Below are 20,647 nucleotides of genomic sequence, written 5' to 3'. Positions count from 1 at the left end.
ACAACATGTTCCTTCCACACACACGCACACAAAACCAATGGGACAATCTCGCACACACATACATAACTGACCCCTCCATATACACACATGCTCACACTTGCAGAGACACTCATACAGGTACAGACAAGCCCACACACACACACACACAATGCTACAACCCACACGTGCACCACTATTGCACATACCACCGTATTTTATAGACAAGTTCAATTACTGCATCAATATACTAAACATGGCAGCCAATCTATGCACAGCAATATCCCATTATATAGGCCTCAGGGCCTGTTCCTGTGCTGCATTGGCCGAGGACCCTTAAGATTTCCACTTCTCCCCCCTCCCTTACAAGATTCCCTAGGTCTCCCTTGCTTCCCCATTTTCTGCTGTGCCGTCCTCCATCCGAGGCGGTGGTGGGTGGGGGGGGCGGGGGGGTGGCAGGCCTCAGAGCCTGGGCTTGTCGGACCCTACTGCCGATGAAAGGCCCTTTGTTGACCATTCCCGTTAACAAAGGAACTTTCTGTTTCCCTCTTCTAGGTGACGTTAATACCAACCCACGACACAGAAGTCACAAGAGAGTGGTACCAACAAACCCACGAGCGACAGCAAGAGCTGAACATCATGGTGCTTGCCAGTAGCAGCACCGTGGTAATGCAGGACGAGTCCTTCCCAGCATGCAAGATCGAGTTCTGAGCTCAGCAGCCTGGGAAGAAACCTTGCTTTATCATTCCATTCCAACACTAATTATTTCTTTTCCTTAATTAGGTTCATTTAAGGTTAGATTTGCAACTTATTGCTAAGGAAACGATGATATGTGGGTGCATTACCTCCCTGTGACCAGGGAACTCGGTTGGAGACCAGTTTCCTAATAAGAGTGGACCATTTGCTTTGTTGACTCATCCCATATATGTTGCAGCTTTGGTGTGTCGAAGATGGAGGTTGGGACTCTATTGGAGCGACAGATTTGGTCCCACTGTGAGGTCTTGACTTGCGGATCGTCCGCAAACGATTCAGTCAGTCGGTTTAGCGGCTAATATGGTTTTCATGGTAATGGTTGCTTTGCCTTTGAGGAACCTTGAAATTAGATTGCCCTTTTGTGAAAGAAGTCTTCATTTCCAACCGAAACCATGGTGACACTCCAACCCTGCCTTCAGCCAGTCCAAAGGCAGCTGGAAGCCGGATAAAGTGGGGGGAGGGGGGGGGGAAAATGAACTTAACTGGGCTGTGCCCGACCCCTTGCGCTCTCCAAGTGGCTCACAGAACAATGTTGCCCCAGCTGTGGTGGGTTCTAGATGGGGAGCCCGTGATACTACGTGGCACCGCTGGGTGCAGGATACAAGGGAAAGCCACCAGGTAAAACGTGCACGTTGCTGGAGGGTGCCTCAGACTAACTGCATGTAGTTGTACTCCAAAAGACTTCTGCTCATTTTTTTTTTGTCCGTTGCCCATAATTCTCTTAAAGCAGGAACTGATAATCCATGCAAGGAAACAGAGGCACTTGCCATAAAATCAGACGCTGATGTGCCGTGGAGTACAATGCAAACTGTAAATGAGCCTCTCAAACAATAGCAATCCATTGTATTTAAAGAGACAGTATCCCAAAGAGTACCAGTCACAACTGGACATCAAAACGACCTCTGTGCTTAATAAGTGCAGAACTTGGAATAAAGACCAATCCACTTTATTTGTACTTGGAGGTTCATTTAGCTTGTTTAACCAAATTCCGATTTGTATAAAGAACTCGTGAGTGAGCCGATTGAAGGCAAAGCGAGGGTGCCTGTCTCTTTAAGGAGGCAATATCTGGTTTAAATTGTGCACACTACAGATTGTGGTCGCTTTGTACTGGTGCGTTTGGCTGTGTCTGTTTCTGAGGACAATGACAGCAGTGTCCTGTTTCAAAGACTTTGAACGTGTTTGTACCTGGCTACCTTTGGGAGAGTGACATTGCTGTTGTAATGTTGTCACATTCCGAAAACAAGAGTGCAAGGCAGGGACCTTGTCTGCTGTGAAGAAGGGATTCATAACATTACGGTACAACACCTGCATTTTACACCGCAGTGATCTTCGGCCAAGACATCCATTCAAAGACGGTGGTTTTGATGGAATAATTCTGTTCCCTTTTCAAACAGAAAATTGGTATGATCTTGCTTTGAGCAGAAGTCGTGACTCGACCCTTCCCTCACGGGCCACAGTGAGGTGGGGAGAGAGAAAGATTTGACCATCCGTCCAGGGTACAAATGCGAACACGATGCTGAGATCCGTGGTTCCCCCACCTAGAGTATCAGAAACCTCCAGAGGAGGTTCTGAGGTTGGATATTGCCTTTTAACAAACCAAAGTGTGCAAGTAGGCTCTATTAAGCTTAAATATCAGGTGTGGTTGCCTTAGACATTAGGATGAATGTAGCTAATTAATGCACTAATGCAGAGCTGAGACTGGCTGTGTTACTTGTGTTGCCAATTTACTGAGCTATGTTCACGGACAATGCCATTCCCCAACCGTTCCATCTGCATGAATTTTTATTTCTGTCCCTTTCTTTAAACACCCCCGACATGGTCAAACCCTATGGCGTGGAGACCAAAATGGAAACAACCTTTGGATTTGTGATCTTCAGATAAGGGAACTTTGGGGACAGTTCTATTGGGAAGGTCGGCGATCGTTGTGTTCAATAGATTCACAGTTTTGCGTCGATATTTTACATCCCCTGAGCTCATGCTTGGATCTGTATCTGGACGTGTGTTTGTTCCCTGAGCAGGAACATCATTGGGACTTCAACATCAGGTTCAAGGGATGATCCACCCGCAAAAGCTTCCAGTACCCTTTCCGTGCTCGTGTTGACGACCATTTAATGCAGCTGAGTTCCACCCTGAATGAGGGCGCCAAATCGTTTGAAGATTCCAACCAAGTGTAATGGGTGGGGGGGTGAAGGGGGGTGGGGAGGGAGCTTCCCCGCCAGCCTGAGGTCCAGTAACCAAATCCTGACCTGAAACCTGAAGAGAAGCCGAACTCAAAGCAACTTGAAGGAAGAGGCAAGTGGGGATTGCACTGGCCCATGGACAGGACAAGCCGATAGGGTGGGGTTGGTCATGTGGACCTTATCGTGAGTATGTCTGTTGGACCTGTTTTATAGCAGATGAGGATACCAAGTACTTGAATCATTCCCTGTCATGGGAAGTTAGTTGCATGTGTAGTGTGCGTTCGGGGGTGTAAATATTAAATGTAGATGTAAATAGGAAGACAGGAAGTTATTGGGATGCACAAGCATTCTATGCCAAGATATTTAGATTTTCTCTAGGATCTGACTTTAATGTAGAGTGTACAGTGTTGGTAGTTTGAATTCCGATGTGTTCCCATCACGGGCTAGCATATAATGAGTACGTGAGATTTCGAAATGATGATGCCTGCTGGATCTTTCCATGGGCAGATAAACTCTGTGCAAGCAGGGTGACGTGTCATTGTTTTGAAAGCTGACATCACTCTGCAATAGGAGTGAGATATTTAGATTAGCATAGAAAAGTGTGTAGAGTCTGTTGCGATCAGATCGCGAGAATATTAAGGAATTTGTACAGTATTAAAGAGGAGTCAGCGCGTTGTGTGAACAAGAGAAGAACGGCCACATCTCCAGCTCGCCTACATCGAACAATAGGCTGATGCTGAATAGACCATGGGTTTTGGAAAAAGCACGAAAAGCTGCAGAGATGTCGAGGACAGGGCCACAGGATCCCCATGGTGGCCATTGGCCTGGTGAGGAGTGGAGGGATTACCTCTTGCCTCTCTCCATTGCTCCCTCCCCCACATTACTTAATCCACAGAAAGGGGGTGAAATGGTGATTGCCAACGACCCAGATGTGGGAGGCTTTAATCTGCTGTGTTTTCCCATTGCCCCAACAACAGAGGAAACACACTGGAGTGAGGCTGGGAGAGAGCAGATTAACAAGATGGACGTACTTAAAGGGAATATTGTTAGTGTAGGCGTGATACTAGAATCCCTATTATTTTGCTGTTTTGAGATCTTGTCCTCAAAAGGATCATACCAGAGTTATCTTTGTAAGCAGAGCCCCGACCATATTTATCCTTGGTTAAAATGCTTGTCCACACTCTTACCATAGCACTTTGTGGCAGAGCAGTTTATATCCAGTTGTTTCATTACAGGAACCATAAATGAAGTCCAGAAGGAGACCAGTTCTCATGAAGCTTAGTAATTTATTTGTCTTGTAGTTTATCAGTGTTTAAAATAGATTTGTATGGATTAAGTTCTTAATTTCTAAGCACAATTCTAACCAGTCTTGTAGCTACAAGGTGACATGTTTACATAGAGTTTGTTTGTACTTCATTTGTTTTGGCTGCAGTTTGCAGACCCTGTTCATTCTTGATCCTATTTGTATTTTAGCAGGATGATGGAACTTTGAGAATTCATGCTTTTTTTTAAAAAAAAACTTGCAAGGGAGGCTTTTGGTACTTTATTGGCTTGTGTGTTCAGGAGGTGGACCCCTGGTGAGGTCTGAAGGATATGTCCATCAATCCTCCCTCCCATGCTCCCTTCACCCACTCAATTTTCCTCAGGCAAAGTTCTGGATAAATTCCCAATGGTCACACTATCTTTTGCCTGGGACATTAGAGATTTGTATGGAATGTTAAGAACAGCACTGCTCATGGGTAATACCTTGTTCTCCAGGACCGCAGCACAAAAATGCTTTCTCGCAACATCCCAACCCGATATCAGGGGTTCTCTTGGTTCTCAGAGAGAGGGTGGATTCCAGGCCATGATCTCTACCAGGCCATGATCTCTACCAGGCCATGATCTCTACCAGACCATGATCTCTACCAGACCATGATCTCTACCAGACCATGATCTCTACCAGACCATGATCTCTACCAGACCATGATCTCTACCAGACCATGATCTCTACCAGACCATGATCTCCACAAGGCCACCAATCCCATTGCCTTAGCCATACCTCCGAATCCATCTCACATTCCATTTGTCTTTATTCCTTCTGTATCCCTGGATAGTGGGTGTGTGGCAAAAAGGAGGATTTGTGATTTTAAATATCTTATAATGTTCATTTCTTTAAATTACCACAGATAAATGAGTCGGGGGGGGGGGGGGAATAGAGTGGGAGAGGTGGAGGTTGGGATCTCTCAACCACCAAGAGAGATCGGGTGGTGGGAGGGTGACGGGTGCCCATGAAATTGATGAGTGAGGCTTAGAAAACTGGGGGAAGCTGATGAGAAGAGTGAAGGGGACGGAGATGATGGGACACTCCTGGAAGTAGTCAGAAATTGTTGAAAAACATCCATGAAAACCCTGTGAAAGCCGACTTTCCAAGACTCCCAGTGGAGCTGGGAAGATGGCTTCCAGCGAGAAAAGGCCCCAGGAGCAGTGAATCAGATATCCAAATTGGACTCTGGCTGCTGTAAAAAAAATTGGAGAAAGTTCCAGAACTCTAACATTGTAGAGGAAATAAACTAACTTTATATTAAGGAATAAAGTGAAGAGAGTTCCGATTCTGGGCCATACCAAGAAGATTCCAAATCAGCCCCTGGGTAATGGTAGGGAGTTCTGAAGTGGAGTGAACATCTTCCAATTGGAAAGGTAAGTTTCTCATCTCTGCCCTGAGGGAGTGGGGAAAGGGCCTCACTAACCGACTCATCTGGTCACCATTCTGCCCAAAGGAGCCAAGATTCTACTTAACTCTACCCTGGGTGAGAGTGATAATCATTGCACATTCACCCCGCAGAATTCTGATCCGTTTTCCCACCACGCAGCTGACTTTGAGCTGTTCTGTGATGACGAGGGGGTGGTGTTAAAAAGCCTCCAAAGTGTTTCCCCATTCTTAACAAATGGTTTCATGGGTTTCAGAATATCACACATAGTGGGGTGGGGGAGAGAGGGGACCTTGGTTGGTTGATTGTAAAATGTGGGATGAGTTCAGGTTGCATTGGGAAGGGGTCACAGAGAAGGGCGTTCTGATGCCTAAAGCTATTTCACAGGAATAAAGGCAAATGAGTATCAGTCAAGGGATGATTAGAAGATTATGGAGTGTTCCATGGAAGAGGTTATCAAAGGAACCTCTCTACAGTTGCTCTGTTTTATTGAGCTGATCCAGCGCCATTAATGTCATTCTGCACCCAGACAGCTTGCACTTGAATGACCCTCTGACCCCCAAAATCCTCCCTCCTTGCAGAGAGAACCTTTGTTTGCATTTTGACTTTTGAATGTGTACTCCAGTATTACCAAGAAGGGAGCCGTCCTTCAATTAGCTGCAAGTGTCCTACACAAGCTAACCGCACAGAACAGATGCCGTCGTCAAAGGTGAGGGAGGGGAGAGGTGGGGGGGGGGGCATTCCCTTCTCCCCAAATTTGGAAAACTCTTAGTTCTTTTAAATGACTGGGCTCTTAACAGTCCAGCTCATTAACTACTAGATGCTTACTAATAAGTGGGGAAAAAAATCCTCCCAGGCCAGTGATAATCTTTCTGTAAATTCTAAAAATTAGCATAACAGTGAATGAATTGGACCATTTTGTTATACAATAATCTGCAAGATTAAGTGTAATGCACTGAGGTTATCTGAGGTGAGGTAAATGCCACTATAAATGTTTCCTAAATGCCCAACAAACACCATCTGCCTCTTCCTGTGTTTAAAGAAATATATATATATAGAAAGCTGTTTGACTTTTTAAATATAATGACATTTTCAATTGATGCTGTTGAATTTAAAAAAAAAAGGAAATGTATTTAAGACTGTAAATTGGGTGTAGAAACTGAGACCAACCTAAAGAATTTGTCACATTAATACTTTAGCTTGGAAGCCAGAAGCAATTTGGCCTCTCTGACAACACTGTTTGTTCAATGTCTGACTGTGAATAAATCAAGCCCTTAATCTCTTAGAAGATGTAGCCTGACTAAATTAACTCCATGCCCACGCCAATGGGATGTTTACTACGAGAGAAATAAAATCAGAATTCAGTTTAGGAAACAAAAAGTCTTCCAAATACATTGGGAGATTAAATCCAAGGACGATACTGTATTCGGGGAAACTGCTGTGGAATTAACAGTTGAGAATTTAACTCAAGCCTTTTTTTGTTCAGAAATGTCTTCTTGCTTGTTTTGCATGTACACATTTATTCCTACGTTATTCCTGTATGTAATGGTTTGAAAAACACAAAAAACTATATAAAAAGCAACTTGTCTGATCTATAAGGACCTGTAAACATACTGAAATTTTCCTCTTTCAGTTCCATGGTGTAAAAACAACAATACTGTTGAAATCATCTCTGCGTAATATTAATATTTAGTTCTTCAGAATTTGTGTGCAATATTCTGTATCTCTTTAATTGCAAACTACTGAAATTTATTGTAAAAGGGAACAGACTGATTATTGCCAATAAAATACATTGATTGAGATGACCGCGTGTCTCTTGGGGTGTTTCCCCTGATGTTTGTTTGACTGCACTTCAAAGTTGTTCAGTTCCTGGACCCATATCCAACGGATATGGATCAATGGTCCAGAGACAGAAGTTCATCTCCCGCCCAATAACTCTGGAATACATGGTGGTGTCAGTAATATTCACGGAGCAGTTGGACAAACCCATCAGTATCACGACTATCCCTCAGGGAGACGGAGCCACTGTGCTCTCTTCGTTTACAAGGGACCTGAACTTTGCCACAGTGCTGACTTTAATTGGATGAAAGCAACCTGTGATAATGTTCCCAATTGTTTGCATTAGTTCTGAGTCCATTGCCATCTCGCGTGTTGTGTGGCAGTGCCTCGAAGATGCTCTTCACTAACAAGCAGACATCCCAGCACCAAGATGTTGGATAATTGTCATCATCTTCTATTGGGTGTTGGTAAGGTCAGCATTCATTGCCCACCTCCCAACGTCACGTGGAGTGGCTGCCTTGAATGCTACTGTCTGTTGAATGTTCTGCCACACTGCCTTGGGGAAAGGGACACAACAACAGAAGGACCATGGATATATCTCCACGTCACAGTGATGTCCGAGTAGGAGGCGAGTTCTCACTCCATTGCCCTCTCATGTGTCCTGAGGCAGTCGCTCAGAGATGCCGTTCAATAACAAGCCGACATCCCAGCACTCGCAATGTTGGATAATTGTGCAAATTCTATTTTCCAGGATAGAACATTACACCACAGTACAGGCCCTTCAGCCCTCGATGTTGTGGCGACCCATATATTTGTGCCAAAAAAAAACTAAACCTTTCCTACCTCGTAACCCTCAATGCCCCTAAGTCCCAGACTCCTCCACCACCCCCAGCAAGGCATTCCAGGCACCTACAACACTGTGTATAAAAAAAAACCTTACCCCTGATGTCTCACCTAAACTTCTCTCCCTTCACTTGGTACACATGTCCCCTCGTGTTTGCTATTCCTGCCCTGGGAAAAAAAAGTTTTGGCAGTCCACCTTATCTACACCTCTCAGAATCTTGTAGACCTCCATCAAGTCTCCTCTCATCCTTCTATGCTCCAAAGAGAAAAGTTCCAGCTCTGCTAACCTTGTTTCCCAATCCAGGCAACATCCTGGTAAATTTCCTCTGCACCCTCTCCATAACTTCCACACCTTCCTATAATGAGGTGACCAGAACTGAACACAATACTCACCAGAGATTTGTAGAGTTGCACATGATCTCCCAACTCCTGAACTCAATCCCCCCATTAATGAAGCCCAGCATCCCTTAGGCCTTCTTAACTATCCTATCAATCTGTGTGGCTACCTTGAGGGATGCATGCATTTGGATCCCAAGGTCCTTTTGTTCCTCCAAACTGTTAAGTATCCGACCATTAACCTGTACTCAACCTTTGGTTTGACCTTGCAAAATGCATCACCTCACACTTATCCGGATTGAATTCCATCTATAACTTTTCTGCCCAACTCTTGTCTATATCAGTGGTTTTCAAACTTTTTCCTTCCACTCACAGACCATTTTAAGTATTCCCTATGTCACTGGTGCTCTGTGATTAGTAAGGGATTGCTTAAGGTGGGATCTGAGTGGGAAGGGAAGGTTGAGAATCACTGCTCTAGACCCATTTGTTCCTGAAATAGATTGCTTGAGAAAAATTGTCATTGGCCTATTTTCTTTGGAGTTCGGAAACCGTGCACATATAAAGATAATTAGGGACGATTAAAACATTGGGTTTCAAACTTTTTCTTTCCACCCACATCCCACCTTAAACAATCCTTTACTAATCACAGAGCACCTATGGCATAGGGATTGCTTAAGGTGGTACGTGAGTGGAACGAAAAAGTTTGAAAACCACTCCTTTTGTAACCAACAATATTCAGCTCCATGCACAACTTTCATACCATCCACAAACTTACTGACCATCCTTCCGCTTCTTCATCCAGGTCATTTATAAAAATCAAAGCGCAGGGGGTCCCAGAATAGATCCCTGCAGAACTCTCCTGCTCCTTCTGCCCTGTCCTTGGTGAGAGGGGCCACTGGTTTGGGAGGTTCTGCTAGAAGCTTTGGAGAGTAACCTGTGCGCTCAGAGCATGCCGGTGGCGCCAGGCGACACCACACAGGAATCCCTACTCTCCCAGCCATCCCGACTTGCTTGTGTTCCGGCTGTTGACCAGGACACCCTCCACACTCATCCTGCGACTAGTCAGCTCCAGCTTGCACCAGCAAGCTGCCAAAATCATCCATTAAAGCCTGTTGTTTTGGGCAAGGCACGAAAACAGGCTGGGAGAGGGGTGGAGAATGACACACTGAATGTTTCTGGGAAACTTCCAGCACTGCTTGGAGAGGAACAGAGCACAGGCTGACAATTGAGAAGGGTGCTCTTTGTTCTGAAAGAACCAAGGGTAATTTATTCCATCATTTCTTGGTACAAATTACTCAATGTTATAATGAAAGAGAGAGAAAAATAATCCCTTGAATGTGTACTCAGTGATAGTTCTTAGTGCAGTCCCAACTAACTCATTCATTCAGACCACACTGCCAATAATCTTCCTCTCAGGAATGAGATGTGTGTCTGGTCTGATTGGCTGCAGCAGAAACAGTTGGGAGACGGATAATTATTAAAGAGGGTGCAGACCATGACTCATGGTTTGTATTTGTCTGGGGGCTGGGGGAGATGGGAAGGGGGCACAGAGGGCAAGACAACCGTCATTCGTCTTTGCAAGGGGCTTTCTAAAGAAGCCATTGTGTTGCAAGGAGAGAGAGGGATTTGTGAAAGCTTGGCTTCTCCCAGGACAGGACAAGAACCATGCAAACAATGGCCCTGAGTGGAGCAGAACTGATTCTGTCAGTTTGGTGTAATGATAGGACTGATAGGATAAATTGTCAGCAGAGGCTGGGGATTGGATGAAATGAGTACAACGGAACGAGTTTCTTTGGCAGGAGAATTGGGGGAATAGATGGGCATGTGAGAGTGAATAGACCACAGGGAAGTAATTGAAGGAATGGTACTGATGGAAATGTTCAGGGAGCCAGCATGGACATCAGTGAACCGGTGCGGACTCGAAAGGCCAACGTGGCCTGTTTCCGCTCTGTAAATGGTTTATATGGTTAAGTAGCCTCAAGGCTGCAGAGCCAGTATCAAGTGCATTACAGGCTTTACTCATTGATGCTCCATCCCTTTCAGGGGACTAATAATTTCCTCAGTGCACAAAGATGATTCCAGCAATTCAGAGCGAAGGTAAAACATGACCAGTCAAAAGACAATGCTGGAGAAACTCAGCTGGTCAAACGGTTCCCTTGAGACGACATGGTTGCCGTAGCAGATAGCGCAACACAGCACCAGCAATCAGGACAGGGGTTCAAATCCTGCATTGCCTGGAAGGAGTTTATATATGTATGGGTTTTCTCCAAAATGTACTGGGGTTGTGGTTCAAGTAGGTGCAAATTAGCAAAGATAAAGATACATAAACCAATGCTTCGGGCTTGAGCCCTTCATCAAGGGTTGAAAATAATCCGTTTCTCCAGCATTGTGTTGTTGCTTCAGAACTGAGGCTTTTGGCACAAAGATTAGGGCCTGCCTGCCTGCCTGCCCTTTAAAGTCTCTTACGTCATCCTCGAAGAGTTTCACTGGGTTTTTGTGGGATGGAAAACACAGGCAAAACCATCACATCTGTTCTGTGAATCGTGAGAAGTGGACAGGCAAGACTCCGGGAGCTGCTTCTCCGCAGGATCGTCACTCCATCCACGGCACCTTCCTGCTCTTTCCCCATCACCTCCGCCCCTGCCCCTTCCCCGATTCCCACAGTCGGCGTCCTGAACCGACTCAGTGTCTCAACCATCCGTGGGAGAGAATCCCAGATTTGCCACCGTCTAAGTGAAGAAGCTTCTTCTCATATCTGTCCCGCATTCACTAGCCCGTTGGTTCTAGTCCTGAAACGGGGCAAACCACCCCTTGGAGCCAGGTTAGAATTTTCAGAGATCGCTTCAGGACTAATCTGGCCAATCGATCCATGTACAGAAATGCCCCTCCTCACAACCAACAGGCAGCTGTGGGTTCCCCTCATAGCCCGGATCAGTGAACCATTTGTAACAGGTGGCCCTTCAGATTTTAGATTTATTGTCCGATTATATACATGACATCCTGTGTTTCCACCCTGAGATTCCTTTTCCTGTGGGCATGGCAGAATTTCTACTTATTGTTAGTGTCAAATGCACTCAAGAAAAAATACCTAGACATAAGAGAGAAATGTAAACGAAGAAAGAAATGGAAACCAACTGATTGTGCAAATACAGAAAAAATAAATATTCAATAATATATAATGTGCAAATTTGGAGTCCTTAAATGAGTCTCTGAGTAATTTTTTGCAGATTACAGGAAAGATATCAATAAGATTGAAGGAGTGCAGAGAAGATTTACTGGAATGTTGCCCGGACTTCACGAATTGAGTTACAGGGAAAGGTTAAACAGGTTAGGACTTTATTCCCTGGAGCTTAGAAGAATGAGGGGAGATTTGACAGAGGTGTTTAAAATTATGAGGGGTTTAGACAGAGTAAATGTAGGTCGGCTTTTTCGACCGAAGGTCGGTGAGATACAAACCAGAGGACGTGGGTAAAGAGTGAAAGGGGAATTGTTTCTTCACACCGAGAGTGATGGGAGTGTAGAACGAGTTGCCAGCTGAAGTGGTGAACGAGGGCTCAATTTTTAACATTTAAGAAGAATTTGGACAGGTATGGAGGGATATGGACTGGGTACAGGTCAGTGGGACAGAGCAGAATAATAGTTTGGCAGAGACTAGAAGGGCTGAAGGGCCCGTTTCTCTGCTGTAATGTTCTACAGTTCTATTATGTGTTGCCAATGGGAACCTACTGATCCAGATTTATCCTGCAACCAAAAGTACTTTGGAGAAGAGAATCCAGATTTCCACCGCCCTCTTGAAAGATTTTTAATATTAATTTTTAACTAAAGGTGTGGTCTTGAAAGTAGATGGTTGGTCTAGAGTAGGACTAGAACCAGGATGCAGAGCAGGAGAACCTTGAACAAGACAAAACCCACATTCAACACCATCACACCCCCACAGGAGGGATGGAATTGTGTCCCTGTCGGTGTACAAGGCCGTGTAGTGGCTGTGGGCAGACCGGTCTGAGTGAGCTCAGTGCCTGGTCCCCATACAGCAAGTAGCAGTCATCACCTGTAATGTGGTGTTGAAAGGGCAGCTCTCACCCAGTGCCCAGGCCCTGCCTTAGCCCAGTTCAAATGAAAAGAGGGTCAGTGTGAAAACAACAGCTCACTGACTAGAGAGGGAACTCCTGGATGTGAGAGATCTGGCTACATCTAACCCTTCACTCCATCAGAGGGGTGCTCCCCCACTCCCTCCCTCCCTCAGCACCCCTCTCCATCACTCTGTCAGTGTGACGCTCCATGCTTTGGACAGAGACCCTCTCAGGCAGTAGGGAAAGGTGCCACTTGGAAGCAAAGAGGGAATTTTACACCACATCCCAGCCAACATTTCACCCTCAGTCAATAGATCGGGGAATTATCCAGCAAGGAAACAGGTTCCAACCTACCACTTACGTCCGGCCAGATTTCCAATGAGCTCATCCCACTTGCCAGCATTTAGCCCATTTCCCTCTGAACCAATCTTACCCGTCCAAATATCCTACCCACCTCTACCTCTGTGTGACCAACCTACCCCTCAGGTCCCCTTTAAATCTTCCCCCTCTCTTGCAGCCACTTTGCGGAATGGAGAATTTTGTTTTACGTAGATTACTGTTTCCTTGACAATCACAACACTCTTCATAAAGGTTCTTTAGTTTACTGCACCTTTGGGACTGCAGAACACACACTGGAGGTATGGAGCACACTGTGCAGCAAGACTTTTGATGGATTGTGAAACCAGACACTATCTTCAATAAAGGATGTCGTGTTGAAATTTAAGTTCTTGGCATCTTTCCTGGACCAAATGCACCAATAGTATCATTAAGCAGTACCTTTACTTTCTCAGGAGTTTGCAGAAATTTGGTATGACGCCAGAAACCCTGGCAAATTTCTACAGATGTGCAGTTGAAGGTGCACTGATTGGCTGCTTTACAGTCTGGTATGGGGGACACCCTGAGTGTAAAGCCCTGCAAAAGGTAGTGGACACAACCCAGGACTTCACAGGTAAAACCTTCCCCACCATCGAAAACATCTACAGGGAACCCTGCCATCGGAGAGCAGCAGCCATCATCAAGGATCCATCCAGCACAAGCTCTGTTCTCGCTGCTGCCATCAGGAAAGAAGTCTCGGTGCCACAAAACTCACACCCCCAGGTTCAGGAACAGCTGCTCCCCCTCCAGCATCAGGCTCCTCAACAACAAACTCAATCAGAAACTCATTTAAGGACTCGTACCTGTGCACTTTCTCTCTCTATTGCAGTTTGCTTACATTTCTTTATTTGTTTACATGTGTACGCTGTGTACAGTTATTTTTGCGCTAGCAATAAGTGGTAATTCTGCCGCAACCGCAGGAAGAGAATCTCAGGGTTGTATGTGACGTCATGTATGTACTCTGGCAATAAGTCTGAGTCTGAGTGCCTTCCCTTTGCCACTAACATCCTGAAATAATACCCATTACAGAGAAACCTTTGCTTCATTCTGTTCCTTCTCAACACTGCTCTTCCAATTGCAGAGAGCCACACTGATCTCTGTCTTCTCTCCACACCAGCAAAAACCACGGTCAGGCTTGGTGACTGACATCCCCATCCTCTCCTCATCTCAAACAGACCTATATAACGCCATCTCCATTGCGATGTGGTTATCATTGTTTCCCCAGGACATTCCAGTATCTACTTGGCTAGGACCTGCTGCAAAGTAGCTGTGCTGTGGTCATTTGTCAAGGCTTTAGTCTCCCTGATGCCACAGGCGGTTGGTCTCCTTACCTGAGGAAGGATGGACTGGGCTTGCAGGCGGTGCAGAGGAGGTTCACCAGGTTGAATCCAGAGATGAGGGGGTTGACCTGTGAAGAAAGATCGAGTCGTCTGGGACTGTACTCACTGGAATTCAGAAGAATGAGAGGGGATCTTATAGAAACCTATAAAATTATGAAATTAGTAAATATGATAGAGGTGGGTAAGTTGTTTCCCTTGGTGGGGGAGACCAGAACTAGGGAACAACTAGGGAGTAGAGTTAGGACAGAGATGAGGAGGAACTGCTTTTCGCCAGAGGGGGGGTGAATCTGTGGAATTCGCTGCTCATTGAAGCAGTGGAGGCGACCTCAGTGAACCTATTTAAGACAAGGGTGGATAGATTTTTACATAGTCGGGGAATTAAGGGATATGGGGAAAAGGCAGGTGGGTGGAGATGAGCCCATCATCAGATCAGCCATGATCTCATTGAATGGTGGGGCAGGCTCGATGGGCCGGATCCTGCTCCTATTTCTTGTGTTCTTACATGCCTGAGGCGTTTTGTTTACTAGAAGGCTAATTGCGAGAATTAGATGGATTGAACAATTCTAACATGCAGCTTTATTAGGCCTGATTTTAGCTTGTGCTTGGGATCTATGGCATCTAGGCCTCCTTTCAGCGAGATTTAAGTGATAAAAGGACAATTGCAGAATTATCAAGAGCAGCGTAGGGAAGTGTGAGGTGAATCTTAAAGCCTGGAGAAACACTAAACTGCAGGTGCACTGGGTGGTCAGGGTTCCGTGTGGGGCAGGACGGGGATTGAAGTGTCCTAATATTGATATTTCCAGCTGCAAGCAGTAGAAGACACTGTGAATGAGTGAGTCACCAGCCGAGGCTGGTGACGCGCTCCATTGTTGAGCATGTCCAGCCAGCCCTTGCAGCCGAGGATGGTTACTGAGCAGTGATGTCTCTGTAGAGGCACCAGAGAGGACAATGTGTACGGCCAGTGAGAAGCCAGGAAAACTGTCACCATCAGTGGCTGAGATAAATGCTAATAGATGGCTTATAATTAGCATAAAGTCTACTGAGTATGTTAGCCGGGGAGATCTAATTAAAATAGGACATAGACAGCTTGTTTATTTTCTATTCAGATCCATTTCCCTGTGAAATAAAGTTAAATATTCCAGACAACAACCACCTGCATTTGATTTGCTCCTTTTCCTTAGTGAAATACCCCAAAGTTTTCACAGAGGAATTGTCAGGGAAAATGGTGAAGCCAAAGCACAAAACAATAGAGGTGAATGTTGCAAGGTTCATCCCCAGTGGCAGTGTGACGGAGGACTCTTTGATCTATGGGCTCTGGGATTACTAAGGGTTTGCTTAAGGTGGGATGTGAGTGGAAAGAAAAAGTTTCAAAACCAGTTTTAATCATACTGAATGGACTGGTTATGTGCACATATTCAGAACTCCAAAGGAAATGGACTAATGACAATATTTCTCAAGCAAAATATTTCAGTAACAATTGGATCTCGAGCAGTGATTCTCAACCTTCCCTTCCCATTCATATCCCACCTTAAGCAACCCCTTACTAATCATAGAGCACCGATGGCATAAGGATTACATAAGTTGGAAAGGTTGCCCACCCCTGTTCTTGAAGAGAGTTCTGCATTTCTATTGCACTCTTTAGCTGTCCCAAAATACTTCATAACTAATGGAGTAATTGTTGCATAAGTACATGTACGCTGAAAAGGTCACCTACTGTAACCACATACGTACGTAACATACACGAACCATGAAATTACCACTACATACCAAGGCAGAACGAAAGATTACAAATATAAAATGATACACAAGTAAATATCCACAGTTGAAGATAATCCCTTGGCGGTCCCAGCGTAGTTTCTGGTTAGGGTTAGGGTAGAGAGAGATTGATAGGCTCTTGATTAGCCAGGGCATCAAAGGTTATGGGGAGAAGGACGGGTAGTGTGGTTGAGTGGGGAAATGGACCTGTATGCAGTCATTGTACTGGTTGACCCAGTACAATGACTGCATACTGTAACCCTTCCCCCTCCAGGATCCCTAGTAAAGGCAGCATTGCCCAATCCCCCTCCCTCAGTACTACCTTGGTATCTGGCCAACACCACGTACGATATGACTGCAAGTTTATAGTGATTAATCTCGACCCGACTTGTCGGGTCTAATTGATAGCACTACAACCAGCTCATGATTAAATGGTGGGGCAGACTTGATGGGCTGAATAGCCTATTTCTACTCTTACGGTACAGGGAAGTAATGCGTTAGCTAATTTGTGCGCATCAAGCTCCCACAAACACCAATCAGATACGATGATACTGAGGGATAGCCATTGGCCCAGAATAATCCAATCAGGATCCAAGAAATACCTCTTTACCTAATGAAAGGGCAGGGTGTTGGATGAATCCCCTCAAGAAAGCGAACAACAGTGGTGTCCTTGGTGGTGGTGGTGGGAGACTGTGTACATACAGAGGGTGGGATACATTGACTGCAGTGGATGGCGGGAGGGGGAGAGTGTGCGTGGAGCACTCTAACCATTGCGCAGGCGGTCTGCAGAGATGTCCCCTGTGCTGTGAACTCTGAAGAGATCAGCCTTTGTTCTGCAATGGATGTGTGACTGAAAGAGCTTCTCCAAATCCAATTAGCTCCAAACAATACAAAGGATGAAATATCAAATGAGTGTAAATATTTTGTGGCTTCTTTCTTCACACAGACAATGAAAGCTGAAAGAGACTGTCCAAGAGATGAATGACTGAAGTTTGAACATGAGGCACTGTCTGTGGATAATTGAATGACTCACAGCATGAGGAGTCTCACACTTGGGGAGAAATAATCTCTTCACCCATCTGTGGCCGTTTGACAGCGATGAACCCAAAACACACTTAGTAAACGCTGGAGGAACTCAGCCGGTCTCACGGTGTCCACAGGAGGTAAAGATATATTACTGGCAGTTTGGGCCTGAAGCCTTCCTCAACGTGTGAGCAAATAGCAGGCAGACGTCTTGTAAAGGCTAGGAGAGAAAGGTGGAAAAATGGAAGGGGGAAGAGTGCAGACCAACAAACAGAAAGGATGGGCAAGTGCTCAAAGGCACCAGACTCAAGGGCGCGGTCCTTCCCCAAGTGGGGCAGGTGTTCTGGAGGCATGGTCTCCAATCCCACTTCTGACACACCTCCGAAGACCGTGATGAACCACCCTGCAGAGAGCAAGCTGGAGACACACTGAATTCTAGAATCTGGATCAACACACAGGACTTTCTACAGAAATTCTATCAGAGAAATGGATCGGAAGTCAAACCACAGGACTAAAAGAGTGGCAGAGAAAATCAATGGAGTCTCTTTCCCCACCCCCCCCCCACCTTTCCCCTATTGATGTGATCTACTGGGGTCGTTGTCTGAAGAGGGGTGCAAAATCATTGAGGACCCCTTCCACCCTGCACACAGCAGCTTGCAGCTGCTCCTGTTGGGGAAGAGATCCAGGAGGATCAGAGCCAGAACCTCCAGGCCGAAGAACAGCTTCTTCCCATGGCAGTGAGATTGATGAACTGCTCGTACTGCTTATGCAATCCCTCCGAGACTCTACCATTATTTTGGAGCGGGGCTTGTGCATGGAGATGCAGACCGCCCCACAAAATGGCCAACAAACGAGGCGACTGCGCTGACCCGGGGGTGACGCCGGCTGCCGTCCCAGGTGACCTCCCGCAGAGTGGGAAGATGGGAATGACGGCCAATCCCAAACCAACGCTCCAATGACGCGGGGCCCTGACGTCAGCGCCTGGGGCCCATATAAGCCCGACAGCCAGAGCAATAAACCAGTTTTGTTTTTCCAAGGTTTTGACGCGTGTGTCCTTCTTCTCCATGCTCACGTAGCGCAAATGCTCCAATTTAACAATATTTATTTATGTAGTTATACTGCAGGATAAATCAGTTGTATATATCTGTTTGCATGTTTCAGAATTGAAATTTACGTCAGCGTCACAGTACATACATTTCTACAAACCACTGTACAAAATAAACAAACTGTGCACAAATCAAAGTAAGGCCGTGTCTATGGTTCATTATTTTACATCGAGGACTGAAGAACGGCATTTCATCCAGTAGTGCGACATTAATAAACTTGAACACAATCTGCCAGAAGGGCATCATTGGTGGGAGAAACAGGATGGTCAGCGTTTCGGCACAGAATCTTCATCAAGGCTGTCCCGATGGCCCAGAAGTTCTTTTCCTACCACTGATGCAGATTGATTGTGGCTTGAAAACAAACAGAACCCGGACAGCTACATCAATATCCAAACGACGTGAAGTGCACGATCACTTCACATCCTCACCGCCTTGGGATGAACCGAGGTCCACACGGACAGGCCTGGTGAAAGCAATCCTTTGCAGACTAGTTGTGTTTGTGCCTCAGGCCCTTCCAAGCCCCATTTTCCAAACATGACAGCTAATTGTGCAGAAGTCACCCTGTCCAACCTTTTCAGTATTTATAGCTTGTGTTACATCATCTGTCTGCATTTCCACCCATCACACAGTGCCTGCATGCTCTGAGCTGACAGTGTCGTCGAACGAGGAGGTTATCTGAGGTGCAGTGAATGCTCGGTGATCCGAGCAGTGGCCCAGTTTCTGAGCCCGCAGACGGCACTTATATAACCCATAGTCTGCAAAATCCCACACCAATGAATGCTGAAACCAGCTCACTGTCTCCCCCTGGAGGCAAATCCAGCACCTGTGCTGCAGCTGCACAGTGGAGAACAGTGGTTTTCAAACTTTTATTTTTCACTCAGTACCACCTTAAGTCAATCCTGTGCCATAGATTCTCTGTGATTAGTAAGGGATTACTTAAGGTGGTATTTTGGGTGGGAGGAAAAAGTTTGAAACCCACTGTTTTAATCGTCCCTAATTGACTCGTTATGTGGACGGTTTCAGAACTCCAAAGGAAATGGGCCAATGGCCATTTTTCTCAAGCAAAATATTTCAGGAACAATTAGTTCTCAACCTTCCTTTCCCACTCACATCCCACCTGATTCAATTCCTTACTAATCACAGAGCATCGATGGCCTAGGGATTACTTCAGGTGGGATGCGAGTGGAAAGAAAAAGTTTGAAGACCACTGGCATAGAAAGACAAGAAGTTCAGTGAGATCTTTTGCCTCAGTATCATTTTCTTGTGCAAAACTCCAAACGAATCTAGAAAACCTCTGGTTTAACAAGGTTCTGAAAGTGGAGCCATGAGACTAAATTAAATAATAATTAAAAAAATCAGATTGTACTAAATCACTTTCGATCTTTATAAGCCATCCCAGGGTTTCAAACACCTGATGTGTGGAAACCGCTGCATATGAACGAACTCTCATAACATTAGTCATTTCAAACGTTCGTTCCGATGAAGGGCAGAACAAGTTCCCACTCTGTCTGCACTTTTAGTTACTGTTCAACCCCACTCTTATGTGTATTTGATACCATTCGTTAGAATACGGTGGGAGGCATCATTACCCAACATCATGTGGCTTTGACCACTTTCTGACATGTGACAATCTGTAAAAATGGAATGGAATATGAGGAGTGTTTGACAGCTCTTGGCCTGTACTCGTTGGGATTTAGGAGAAAGAGGGGAGATTTAATTGAAATATTTTAAATGTTGAAAGGCGTAGACTTCAGGATTGAAGGGTTTCCACTTAGAACAGAGATGTGTTGGAACTTCTTCTGCCAGAAGGCTGCAAATCTGTGGAATCTGTTGCCACAGGTGGTTGTGGAGACCAGGTCACTGGGTGTATTTAAGGCAGAGATTGATAGGTTCTTGATTAGCCAGGGTATCAAAGGTTATGGGGAGAAGGCCGGGCAGTGGGGCCCGAGTTGGAAACTCGATCAACTCATGATTGAATGGCAGGGCAGCCTCGATGGGCTGAATGGCCTATTTCTACTCCTATGTCTCATGGTTCATTACCCCAGGGTGGCCTGAACATGAAATTTACCATATCATGACTCTTCTCTCTTACTCAACGAACAATGCTACATCTAAAATAACCCATTCCCATGGCAACTTCAACATTCCGGAAAATCTGGTGTTTTCTACAACAATAAAGAAGGATATGAAAATTGAACAATTAGACTAAATTAATGTTTAAGATGAAATGACCCTTTACCACGATCTGTACACAGACCTTCTGGGACCAGTGGATAGTGCAGTGTCTAGATAGGTTTGAACTTGAATATTGTAGATAACTAATTATGTTGATGGTTATATGTAAATAAACCATTTATTTTTTAAAAAGAATGTTTTTAAACATTTTAACACAGTTTGATCCTCAGTATACTAAGCAAACCT

At 45.3% G+C, this 20,647-nt stretch overlaps 1 protein-coding gene across 1 annotated transcript in view; it reads left to right on the top strand.

The window, feature by feature from the left end:
- Nucleotides 1-1,684, top strand: part of map1aa (microtubule-associated protein 1Aa) — a 41,608-nt gene extending 39,924 nt beyond the window's left edge. Inside the window, exon 6 of the mRNA XM_069902490.1 lies at nt 532-1,684. Within this exon, the coding sequence (XP_069758591.1) occupies nt 532-687 (156 nt within the window). The 3' untranslated portion in view covers nt 688-1,684. The remainder of the gene's footprint in view (nt 1-531) is intronic.
- Nucleotides 1,685-20,647: the final 18,963 nt, after the last annotated feature.

Source organism: Narcine bancroftii, chromosome 11, assembly GCF_036971445.1.
Source record: "Narcine bancroftii isolate sNarBan1 chromosome 11, sNarBan1.hap1, whole genome shotgun sequence".
Lineage (NCBI taxonomy): Eukaryota > Metazoa > Chordata > Chondrichthyes > Torpediniformes > Narcinidae > Narcine > Narcine bancroftii.
This window is presented reverse-complemented; position numbering and strand designations above follow the sequence as displayed.